The following is a 13,737-nucleotide window of genomic DNA, read 5'->3' on the forward strand; positions in this document are numbered from 1 at the left end:
TAATTGTTCAATAATTTTATTAAATGATATGCAATCATGATACATGACTGCACTGATTTCTTTACATGATTTTGTAATTAAAATGTAACATAGTGATAAGAATGTGAGGAAAATTTAGGTTAACATTTGGAATATTGAAAAAATTCACCCCTTTAATCTCAAATACAATAAAGTGGGTTATTGATTAACAGGCTATAATTGTACCATAGTTTAGAGTTTCAGCCAAAAGCACTTCATCAAATATACATAAATTTATCCCATTCAGATTATGCAATAAAGTTTTATACCAATATATATAAAATAACCCACTATGCAGCATCAATAACATTATTTTGTTAGCTGTTAAGTTCCAGATCTATGCGTTTTATTTAAACACAGCCAATTCTACACAATTTAAGTCCAGACATCTTCCAAATATCTCTTGTGCAGTCTCATTTTCATAAGTTCTCTCTTAGCTTCTTCTGCTGTACATCCTATAAAAGAATACAACAAATAAAGTATGTGCTTGAAGTAAAAAAAATAAAGAGCTTGCCGATGAGATGACTAGCCTAAAATCATGAGAATTAATTGAACAATAAACAAAAGTCCAAACAATAAGGTACCTAGCAATCTATTATATACCCCTGGTAACCAAATGTGTAAAAGATACAAGCAACCTTCTTGTGTAATCCAGCATCAAAAAAATGTGGATAGTGTCCACAGATGATGCCCCCGCTTGAATAGCATATAGTTATAAAGGGACATAACTGAAGAACGGTAAAAGTGACGCTACCCAAATTTGAACTTGATCTGAGTTTTGCGGTAATAAGCATTGTGTGTAAGTCTCATAACATTTAAAATTTGGTTGAGGCTAACTTTAGAGAACAGAAACTAAAAATTCATCAATTTTTCTATTTGTAAACACGCATAACTCTAGAACGGTTGTGTATAAGTTTTATAACATTTGGTTGAGACAAACTAAAGTTAGAGAACGGAAATGAAAAATTCAGTAATTTTTATGTTTGAAAACGGACATAACTCAAGAATGGTAAAAGTGTCCCCACAAAATTTCGTACTTAATCTGTATTATGTAGTAATAAGCATTGTGTATAAGTTTCATCACATTTGGTTGAGGCAAACTAAAGTTGGAAAACGGAAACAAAAAATTTGTACTTGATCTTAGTTTTGTGGTAATGAATATTGTGTATAGGTTTCATAGTGTTTGGTTGGGGCAAACTAAAGTTACAGAATGGAAACTAAAAATTTCGATTTATAAAGGGGCATAACTCAATAATGGTTAAAGTGACACTACCCAAATTTCAACTTGATCTGTGTTTTATCAGTGGAAGTCAAAATTAACATTGCATTGTATAAAGCATTGATTGTAGTTGATTCAACTATAATCATGGACAAAGGAAGATAACTCCAATTTTAATAAAATGCTTCGCTGGGGCGCAGCTTGATACGACCGCAGAGGTCGAACCCTGAACAGTTGGGGCAAGTATGGACACAACATTCAAGCTTGATACAGCTCTGAATTTGGATTGTTATTAAATATTTGACACAGCATAGGTTTCTGACACAGAAAGAATGTGGTCTAAGGACTTGAATTTTTTTAATTTACCTATTATGGTCCAATGTTTAAAATCAAAATACATGGTTAGATTCAGCATATCGAAGAACCCCATATATTCAATTTTTGTTAAAATCAAACAAAGTTTAATTTTGGACCCCAACTTGGACAAACTTGAAAACTGGGCCCATAATCAAATATCTAGACACATGTTTAGATTCAGCATATCAAAGAACCCCAAGAATTCAATTTTTGCTAAAATCAAACTAAGTGTAATTTTGGACCCTTTGGACCTTAATGTAGACCAATTTAAAAAATGGGACTTAAAATTAAAAATCTTAATACACGGTTAGATTTGGAATATCAAAGAACCCCAATAATTCAATTTTTGATGAAATCAAACAAAGTTTAATTTTGGACCCTTTTGACCTCAATATGAACCAATTTGATAGCGGGGCCCACAAATAAAAAATCTAAATTCATGGTTAGATTCAGCATATCAAAGAACCCCATATATTCAATTGATGTTGAAATAAAAAAAAGTTTAGTTTTGGACCCCAACTTGGACCAACTTGAAAACTGGGCCCATAATCAAAAATCTAAACACATGTTTAGATTCAGCATATCAAAGAACCCCAAGAATTCAATTTTTGTTAAAATCAAACTAAGTTTAATTTTGGACCCTTTGGACCTCAATGAAGACCAATTTAAAAAACGGGACCCAAATTAAAAATCTAAAAACATGGTTAGATTTGGCATATCAAAGAACCCCAATAATTCAATTTTTGATGAAATCAAACAAAGTTTAATTTTTGACCCTTTTGACCTCAATATGAACCAATTTGATAGCGGGGCCCACAAATAAAAAATATAAATACATGGTTAGATTCAGCATATCAAAGAACCTCATATATTCAATTTTTGTTGAAATCAATCAAAGTTTAATTTTGGACCCCAATTTGGACCAACTTGAAAACTGGGCCCATAATCAAAAATCTAAATACATGTTTAGATTCAGCATATCAAAGAACCCCATATATTCAATTTTTGTTGAAATCAAAAAAAGTTTAAATACTGGACCCTATCTTAGACCAACTTGAAAACTAGGCCCATAATCAAAAATCTAAACACATGTTTAGAATCAGCATATCAAAGAACCCCAAGAATTCAATTTTTGTTAAAATCAAACTAAGTTTAATTTTGGACCATTTGGACCTTTATGTAGACCAATTTAAAAAAACAGGACCCAAAATTAAAAATCTAAATACACGGTTAGATTTGGAATATCAAAGAACCCCAATAATTCAATTTTAGATGAAATCAAACAAAGTTTAATTTTGGACCCTTTTGACCTCAATATGAACCAATTTGATCCAAAAACTTAATACACGGTATGATTTAGCATATTAAAAAACCCCAACAATTCAAGAATAAAACCCCATTGAAATTGGTCAAGAAATAAGCAATTTATACGAAGTATCTTCTTTTGCACAATACTGTGCAATTAAATAATTCTTGCTATTGCGCAATACTGTACAATTGACAATTTCTTGCTATTGCGCAATATTGTGCTATTGGATATTTCTTGCTATTGCGCAATACTGTGCAATTGAAGATTTCTTACTATTGCGCAATACTGTGCAATTGAAGATTTCTTGCTATTGTGCAATACTGTGCAATTGAAAATTTCTTGCTATTGCACAATACTTATTATATAATAATTTACACATCCTGTTTGGTGTGTATCTCCTACCATATCATTATTATTTGCTTTTAAATATAAATCAGAAATAACCAACTTAAAATGGAAAATTTTAAAAGAAAAAAAAAAGGAAAAAAAAAAATCCCCCCCCAAATTTTTTGAACCCCCTTATGATTCATCACCCCCAAACTCAATCCCAGCCTTCCCTTTGTGGTATGGTACCTTGCAGTACAATTTCAGAGAGATCCATACACTTGAACACAAGTTATTGTCTGGAAACTAGAAAAATGTGTTTTTTGGCCCCTTTTTGGCCCCAAATTCCTAAACGTTTAGGGAAATTACCCCCAAACTCAAACCCAGCTTTCCATTTGTGATATGGAACCTTGTAGTACAATTTCAGAAAGATCCATACACTTACACACAAGTTATGGTCCTGAACTAGAAAAATGCTTGTTTTTTGCCCCTTTTTTTGCCCCTAATACCTAAAATTTTGAGGCAATTACCCCCAAAATCAATCCCAGCATTCCTTTTGTGATATGGAACCTTGTGGTACAATGTCAGAGAGATCCATACACTAACACACAAGTTATGTCTGGAAGTTACAAAAATGCTTATTTTTGGCCCCTTTTTGGCCCCTAATTCCTTTACTGTTGGTACCATAACCCCCAAAATCAATCCCAACCTTCCTTTTGTGGTATTGAACCTTATGGTAAAATTTCATAGAGATCCATTCACTTAAACTAAAGTTAGAGTGCCAAAACCAATGTGTCTTCGGACGAGGCCGGACGACGCCAACGTCATACCAATATACGACCACAAAAATTTTTTTGCGGTCGTATAAAAATATAGTGTCAAATTTTTCATATGGATTTTTTGTTAAAAAAAAAAACATGCAACATTTGCAGATATTTTTACTGGTCTTCCTTTATAAATATGCATTTCTTTAAACATAATTTAAAAGCAGTGTAAGGGAAGTAACCAAAACGTTGTATTTGGATTACCTCCCTTACACTGTTTTAAATTATCTTTATTGTTCATTAACCATTACTTTATACATAATTTAAAAGCAGTGTAAGGGAGATAATTTCAATGATGTATTTGATTTATCTCCCTTACACTGCTTTAAATTATGTTTTGTACTAAAGTATTTGTCCATTAACCAGGACAACCTTGTTTTTCCCCCTTTTTTGCCCCTAATTCCTAAACGGTTTGAGCCATAACCCCCCAAAGCAAATCCTAACCATCCCTTTGTGGTATGGAAACTTGTAGTATAATTTCAGAGAGATCCATACACCGTTCCACAGTTATTGTCTGGAAACTAGAAAATGCTTATTTTTGGCCCCTTTTTGGCCCCTAATTCCTTAACTGTTGGTACCATAACCCCCAAAATCAATCCCAACCTTTCTTTTGTGGTATTTAACCTTATGGTAAAATTTCAAAAAGATCCATTGACTTAAACTAAAGTTAGAGTGCGAAAACCAATGTGTCTTCGGACGACGACGACGCCAACGTCATACCAATATACGACCACAAAATTTTTTTGCAGTCGTATAAAAATTACTTAATATTTAGAAGAAAATAAAAATTTTTGCAATTTTTCCATTTATAAAGGGGCATAACTCTAGAACGGTTAAAGTGACGCCACCAAAATTCAAATTTGATCTGTGTTTTGTGGTAATAAGCATTGTGTATAAGTTTCATAACATTTGGTTGAGGCAAACTTAAGTTAAAGAATGGAAACTAAAAATTTTGCAATTTTTCCATTTATAAAGGGCATAACTCTAGATCTATAACGGTTAAAGTGACGCCACCAAAATTAAAACTTGATCTGTGTTTAGTGGTAATAAGCATTGTGTATAAGTTTCATTTTATTACATTTGGTTGAGGCAAACTCAAGTTAGAGAACAGAAACCAATTTTGGGACAGACGTACGTACGTAAAGACGGACAAGGGTAAAACTTAATGCCCCCACGGCGGGGGCATAAAAATAAAAACAAGAGTGCACACAATGTAATGTCTCACCTGCTTTACTGATCTTGATTGATCTTATGTTGAAAGTCTTTCATATAAAAGCTTTACTAAAAGTATCACATAATTTTTACATTGACCAATGAAACATTTAAATTAAGTCAAGGTCAGATGGACTCTGCCAGACAGATATGTACACCTTGCAATCATTACATACACCACATATAGTTAAACTACTACTAATAGTAACTGACAAACGTACCAAACCACAAAAACTTAATATTGACCAATGAACCATAAAAATTAGGTGAAGGTTAGTTGAATACTACCAGACAGATATATACACCTAACACTCATTCCATACAACAAATATAGTGGACCTATCACATATAGTATATGAGAAAGAAACTTAACCATGAAAACTTAACATTGACCAATGAACCATCAAAATAAGGATAAGGTCAGATGAACCCTGCCAGACAGCCACATACATCCAATCATTCCATACACCAATAAAAGAAGAATGTGTCTGAGGACATGAATGCCCCCGTTCAAGCTTTGTAATTTTCCATGTTAAAAAGGGGCATAATTCTAGAATGATAAATGACTCACAACCCAAGTTCAAATTCTGTATGCATGTTGTGGTTTTTCCCATTGTGTATGAGTCTATAGGGATGGACGGATGGAAGGACATACGGAAGGATGGTCAGATAGACAGAGGGAAGGATGGTCAAGGGTAACACTTAATGCCCTTGTTGCCTATGGCAGGGGCTTAATAAATTGCTTTGCTGAGCGCAGCTGGATACGACCGCAGAGGTCCAACCCTGAACAGTTGGGGCAAAAATGGACACAATATTCGCGCTTGATACAGGTCTGAATTTGGATTGTAGTTAAATATCTGACACAAAATAGGTTTCTGACACAGAATAACTGTAGTCAAAGAACTTAGAATTGGTAATATGATTTGAATTTATATTCAATTTATGCTTTTGTGCAATACACTATGCTGTTGACCCCCCCCCCCCCCCCTTTCCCATCTTTTTTTTGCAAAAAAATATAATATTTAAAGAAATTTTCTTTTTAATTTCTGAAATCTGAAATGAGAAAAAATTGTCCCCCCCCCCCCCCAAAAAAAAATTTTGTTTTTCAATTCCCCCTTTCCCTTTTACCAAAAAAAAATGATTTCCCTCAAGGTAAGGTCATAATCTCAATTCAAATTTCTAATGGAGTTTGCAACCATAATTACCAATTAAAATACATCATAAAAGTCTTAAAATAGAAAATGACATACATATTCAAGGCTAAAATTAATATTAATTACTGTAACATTTAAAAATAAATTGACAGCTAATCACCTCAAGACAATACAGTATTTCTTATACATAACTTACAAGCAGTGTAAGGGAGGTTAGGTAATCCAAAACATACACAACATTGTATATTAAATGTGATTGGATTACCTCCCTTACACTGCTTAAAAAATTGTCCATTAACCTGGAAACCCTTGTTTTTCCCCTTTTTTTGCCCCTAATTCCTAAATGGTTTGAGCCATAACCCTCCAAAGTCAATCTTAACCATCCCTTTGTGGTATGGAAACTTGTGGTATAATTTTAGAGAGATTCATACACTTAAACACAAGTTATTGTCTGGAAACTACTAAAATGCTTATTTGGGACCCTTTTTTTGCCCCTAATTCCTAAACTGATGGGACCATAATCCCCAAAATCAATCCCAATCTTCCTTTTGTGGTTATAAACCTTGTGTTTAAATTTCATAGATATCTATTTATTTATACTAAAGTTATTGTCCGGAAACCAACTGTCTTCGGACGACGACAACGACAACTTGATACCAATATACGACCACAAAAATTGTTTGCGGTCATATAAAAAGATTTTCCTTTTGTTAATAGTGTCTGAGAAACAGCCTTAACCAAGAAAACTTACATTGACCAATAAACCTCGAAAATAAGGTCAAGGTGAGATGAACCCTGCCAGACAGAAATGTACACCTATCAATCATTCCATGGACCTATTGCTAATAGTATATTAGAAAGAGGCTAAACCAGGAAAACTTCACATAAAACAATGAACCATGAAAATGAGGTCAAGGTCAGATGAACCCTTCCAGACAGACATGTACACCTAACAATCATTCCATATGCCAAATATAGTTGACCTTATAGTATGTGAGAAACGAACTTCATTGTGTAACTTTAACCTTGATCACTGATCCATGAAAGGTCAGGTATACCCTGTCTGACAGACATGTCTATTTGCAAGTATTTCATATACCAAATATTATTATCCTATTACTCATAAGCCAGAAATTAACATGAAGAAAACTATAGGTTTTTTAGCAGTTGCTGAACTATGGACAAGTTCAAGGACAATGAACTTATGACAGAAGAAAACCTTGTAACATTTAGTATCTATATACAAGGTATGAAGCAACCTTCTTAAATATATATAAATATTTGAACAAATTTAAGCTGATGCCAGATTAGCACCCCTACTGCCTCACATTAGGCTACAGGCAAGAAAAAAAAACAAAGTGATCTGAAATCACTGATGGAAAGATTCAAAGAATTGTGTGTATAATTTCAATCATATTTTGCTCTTCCATAGTAATGGTGGTGGACAAAAAAAACTAGCTATAGCTCTATTGCATATTTGTTAGTTACACTGCTGCAGATATTTTAGAAAGATAATCAATTTTTTGGTGCATAAAATAGCTTAATAGAGGTCAATGTCAGTTGGCCACTAATTTGCATAATGTTTCCTTTAATTGCAACTTATATTTATATCTTTTAAAACAGAAGAAATTACCTAATAAAATCAAATATTGTAGTTTCTCAGTGATACCTGGATCCAATGGATAAAGAGACTTGAAACTAAGTCCTTTTTTATCTCCCAAAATTTACATTTATCTTATTTTTTGTTTAATGCAGTGTAAATCAAAAGTTATATATAAGTAAATGATCAAAATCTTTCATCTGTATTCAATTCTATTAAAAAGAAATGCACATTTTATATTCATGTTAACCATATGTACAAATGTATCAATTACACATGAAGATAGAGACCACCTAATGTCACTGACCTATATAGATCAAACATCTATCTAATGCTAATGAGATCAAGTTATTGTGTATTGAGTGGTCTGTCATATTATGTATAAACTCAAGTTATGTAATTTGGTCAATTATGATTGGCATTAAATAGGAGGGGTCTATATACAATTCCAATTATTGCTCCACTCTTTGTGTTTAATTGTTCTTTGATAATGACATTTGTCTATCATACTGACATTGTAGCAATACTCTTACTTAATCAAAAAGACAAAACTAACCAGTAAATTAAAAAAAGTAAAGACTATTATTCTTGAAAAAATGCTCTTAAGATGTAACCAAATTGTTTACAGTTCATCTCTGCACATGTACACAGACATGAGAACATTTGGGAACTATATGTCAGTGTGTATAGATTTAGTTACTGATTTAGTAGCAAATCTGTCTACTTTCTGTTTGGGAGGCCAGTGCCTTAGGAAAGAATTGGAATAATTCAAATCTTTCCAAAAACCAAAGACAACTAGTTGATTAATGGCTCTTGGTTTCAGACAGACACATTAAGTACGTCCTGAAATAAAATGCTCCGCTGGGCACAGCTTGATACGACCGCAGAGGTCGAACCCTGAACAGTTGGGGCAAGTATGGACACAACATTCAAGCTTGATACAGCTCTGAATTTGGATTGTGATTAAATATTTGACACAGCATAGGTTTCTGACAAAGAATGAATGTGGTCTAAGAACTTAAATTTTTTTAATTTACCTATTCAAACCATATCATTATTATTTGCTTTTATATATAAATCAGAAATAACCAACTTAAAATGGAAAATTTAAAAGAAAAAAAAAAAGGAAAAAAAGGGAAAAATAAATACCCCCCCCCCCCCAAATTTTTTGAACCCCCTTATGATTCATCACCCCCAAACTCAATCCCAGCCTTCCCTTTGTGGTATGGTACCTTGCAGCACAATTTCAGAGAGATCCATACACTTGAACACAAGTTATTTTCTGGAAACTAGAAAAATGCTTGTTTTTCAGCCCCTTTTTGGCCCCAAATTCCTAAAAGTTTAGGGCAATACCCCCAAACTCAAACCCAGCTTTCCCTTTGTGATATGAAACCTTGTAGTACAATTTCATAAAGATCAATACACTCACAGACAAGTTTTTGTCCTGAAACTAGAAAAATGCTTGTTTTTTGCCCCTTTTTGGCCCCTAATTCCTAAAATTTTGAGGCAATTACCCCAAAAATCAATCCCAGCCTTCCCTTTGTGGTATGGTACCTTGCAGTACAATTTCAGAGAGATCCATACACTTGAACACAAGTTATTGTCTGGAAACTAGAAAGATGCTTATTTTTGGCCCCTTTTTGGCCCCTTATTTCTAAACGTTTTGGGTAATTACCCCCAAACTCAATTCCAGCTTTCCCTTTGTGATATGGAACCTTGTAGTACAATTTCAGAGAGATCCACACTTACACACAAGTTATTGTCATGAAACTAGAAAAAATGCTTGTTTTTTGCCCCTTTTTTGGCCCCTAATTCCTAAAATTTTGAGGCAATTACCCCCAAAATAAATCCCAGCATTCCCTTTGTGATATGGAACCTTGTGGTACAATGTCAGAGAGATCCATACACTAACACACAAGTTATTGTCTGGAAGTTACAAAAATGCTTATTTTGGCCCCTAATTCCTTAACTGATGGTACCATAACCTCCAAAATCAATTCCAACCTTCCTTTTGTGGTATTGAACCTTATAGTAAAATTTCAAAGAGATCCATTCACTTAAACTAAAGTTATTGTGCGAAAACCAATGTGTCTTCGGACAACGACGACAATGCCAATGTCATACCAATATACGACCGCAAAAATTGTTTGCGGTTGTATAAAAACGTTAAGAGCCTTCAAACCGCCTACCAACATGGGATAGTGTCTTGTAACATAACATTGCAACAATCATCAGATCAGTACTAAAAATAAAAACCCCAACTTGTTTACAGCTAATTTTTTAAAATGTAATCTGTTCACAAAATTGAAGTTTTCTTGTTTGATAAGTGAAATTAAATAAAATACTTGTCAATCTGCTTCTAAAGGCATTATTTTATTACCTGTTCCATAAACTGATTGAATATGCCATTAAATGACTACTGGTTACAAACCTTTATATGACTGTATAACTGAGATAAAAGCTTCATTCACATCTTTGGCCATGTTTTTGGCATCTCCACAAACAAACACTGTGGCATTTTTCTCCATTATCAAGGTAGATAACTCTGTAGAGTTATTCCTTATGTTATCCTGTACATATTGTGGCGATTTCTGTAGTTGATTATCACGAGAGAAACAAACACAAAGATGCGATAATATACCAGTGGACAGGAAATCTTCAAGTTCTTTCCTGAAAAATACAATATTATTTACTCTTAAAATTTGTCATGCTTTAAAATTTTCACAAAGAATTGAAAATTTGTTTCTAAAATAATCATCTGATTGCTTTATTGATAGTTCATTGGCATATGTCCAGCAGCAACTATTCCATGCATATATTCAGAAAAAGATTAATTGTTGTTTGCTTAATGTACAGCAGAAATTCCGGAAAAAACTACTTTATACCAGGGCTTCCAAAAAATATTTGAGCCATCCGGACATTTTTTGTCTTATCCCGATTTCAATCCCTTAAGACTTAGTAACAAAAGACTAGCATTTTAATAGGTTGGGCATCATATAAACCATGATTGACACAAAAACACTTTTAAACTTGACTTTTGATATAAACTCGATGTTCTGACGTAAACAGTGCATCATTTGAAAGGTGCAACATCAGCGTACTAATATCTGCCTTAGACTCTTTATTTATGGAAAATTACGCTGTCAACAACTTTGCTTTCGATTTTAAAAAGCACATTTTTCTAATACCGGATGTTGACTTTTTGTCGAGTGAGCAAAGCTTCATTCACATCACTCGACAAAAAGCTTCATATTATGGCTCGCAGCTGATATTTTACAATATCTATATGCAGGCAACCAGTACAGATGATGAAGAAGATGTTGACTTGTCAATGATAAAACATAGACCAGAGACAAATACGTAAAACCTGTGGATGATAACAAAGCACAATTGAGTTTAAGTAGCTCTTTCCACGTTATTTCTTCAGGAAAATACTTGAAATGAATGTTAGATAAAGGTATCAATGATAATTTCAGCAATTTTTAAAAATTTGGATGCATAATTAAACAGCACATGCCACACTTGTTCTAGTTCAAACAACGTGGTTCTGACGATTTTTCGCTTACAACCTTTATTACTACCTTTTCAAAATTTTTCATCAATTTCTGTTCGTATACGTATTTGTGATAATTTAAATCTTTTTGACTAAATTGATTAGATGCAAACCACTGAAAAAAAATGTCTTTTAAATAAATAGACCGATCAATGTCTGGTACAAAATAGTTTACCTGTTGCTTGTAAATTATGATCTTATCGTTTTAAATACGTTTTCCCGATAGTCTTAATTTGCTAAATATTAGTTAAGATTTCAACCAGGAATATTTTTAATTTAAATACTAAAATAACTTCCAAAAAAGATCGATTGATGTCCGGTACAAATAGTTTACCCGACACATGTGATCACAGGTTTATCTCACCTGTTAGACACTTAATTAACCTTGACTGTAATGAGAGGGGATAGTAGGGCTTGTTTATAGAGTACTGTCCCTTTAATGACCAGAAAAGTGTGGCTGTTTAAGGCACAAGGTCAAGTCAAAATGGTTGATTTTTCTGAATAACATGAACGTTGAAATGGCAAACCTGAGAAAGACGTCAGTTTCATGCTTGGCCCAGTCAGAAAATGTCCGTCAAATATGACCGTTTTAGAAGCCTTACTTTATACATATAATAACAATACATCAGGATCAGATTTGTGTCGTGGCATTGTCAGTTTGTTTTTGACTTATGAGTTTGAATATCCCTTTGGTATTTTTTGCCTCTCTTTTGGAAATAGTAATATTTTCATCATGTAACACAGATAGGATCCATTGGTTCAGTGTTGTAAACTTAAAAGAGCAAGGATGACTTCCATTTAAACAAATATAGAAAAAAAATCTTATTTCTTAAATCTTGAAATTTTAAATGGACATCATAGCTACTCTACACAAAACTATCTAAATTTCAAATGGACAGGTCAAATGTTCTATATCCATCATTAATGGATTGACAAGTTTCTTACAACATGTAATGTAAAACTACATATAAACACACCTATAAATATAGTCTCTTTTCTCATGTCTACATCCATAAAATAACCATGTGTTCCCATACAATTCTGGATCTGACATATCTGTCTTTAGAGCCTGTCTGTGTCGTAAGAAGCCAACAAATGGAGCCACACCTGTTCCTGGTCCTACCATAATTATAGGTATGCTGAGATCGTCTGACATGTGGAAATACTGGTTTGTTCTGGTGAATATTGGAACCTAGATAATTATAAAATATTACAAAGAGGATACATAAATAATAAAAATGACTGCCATAATTCATACTATTTGTATTTGTGCAAACTAATTTTGAAAAAAGTTTATTTATGTATTGTACATTTTTTACTTATAATATGAAAGTAAGCTTTGAATGTAAATTATATAGATGTAAGAAGACAAGAACAATATTTGATTTCTGTATCAATGTCTTTGACTAAATAACATGATTTTCAAACTCTCAACTTCAACAGTTTGTCTTTACAGAATATCAAATAATACGTATACAAAATATAAAAGGTAAACTTCACTGGCAAAAAGTCGGGGAAACATTAAACTACTAACGGAAGCTACATAGGTTCTCGTAACAACCTCATCAATGCTATAATGAAAAGACAAATGAATATATGTTCTGCTAATAATCTACTGCTACTATCGGATTCTGATTTATTCAAAATCCAGTTAATCAACTTTAATTATTTCATTCTGTTCAATAAGTTATACTTTAAACAAAGACAAATTCTGACTTCTGTCTTCTGTCTAACCAGTCTTTTCTCCTCTTCATGTTGCTTGTTCAGTTAAAAAACAACATAAATCAATTTAAAAATTTATTTGTCTAAAGACTGATTCTATGTAGATGATCATCCTAACAATTCAATTAATAAATCTGCACAATGATGGAAATGTGTGTGTAGAATAAACTGTGATGGGGAGCATTACTCACCTGTATTTTGTCATTGATATCAAGTTTCTCTAGAGTATTTGACAGATTGTCAGCGCTATTTTCCCATGCGACCTCCTTGGTCTGTACATTCTTTGTTATTCTATCTAACATACCAGTACATATACCATTCTTGTGGTAGGACCTGCCTTCTCCCACTGGTATCTGGACAACATTGAACACAATCTCAATAATCCCTGGGTTCACCAAAGGAGAACTAAAAAGATAAACAATCAAATGTCAAAGTTTATGAATGC

At 33.0% G+C, this 13,737-nt stretch overlaps 1 protein-coding gene across 1 annotated transcript in view; it reads right to left on the reverse strand.

The window, feature by feature from the left end:
* Nucleotides 1–13,737, reverse strand: part of LOC127730302 (methionine synthase reductase-like) — a 29,770-nt gene continuing 16,033 nt past the window's right edge. Inside the window, exons 11-14 of the mRNA XM_052238634.1 lie at nucleotides 13,484–13,697; nucleotides 12,548–12,762; nucleotides 10,449–10,687; nucleotides 1–473 (exon numbers count right to left, since the gene is read on the reverse strand). Coding sequence (XP_052094594.1) covers nucleotides 394–473; nucleotides 10,449–10,687; nucleotides 12,548–12,762; nucleotides 13,484–13,697 — 748 coding nt within the window. The 3' untranslated portion in view covers nucleotides 1–393. The remainder of the gene's footprint in view (nucleotides 474–10,448; nucleotides 10,688–12,547; nucleotides 12,763–13,483; nucleotides 13,698–13,737) is intronic.

The sequence above is a fragment of the Mytilus californianus genome, unplaced genomic scaffold (genome assembly GCF_021869535.1).
Source record: "Mytilus californianus isolate M0D057914Y unplaced genomic scaffold, xbMytCali1.0.p SCAF_2, whole genome shotgun sequence".
Lineage (NCBI taxonomy): Eukaryota > Metazoa > Mollusca > Bivalvia > Mytilida > Mytilidae > Mytilus > Mytilus californianus.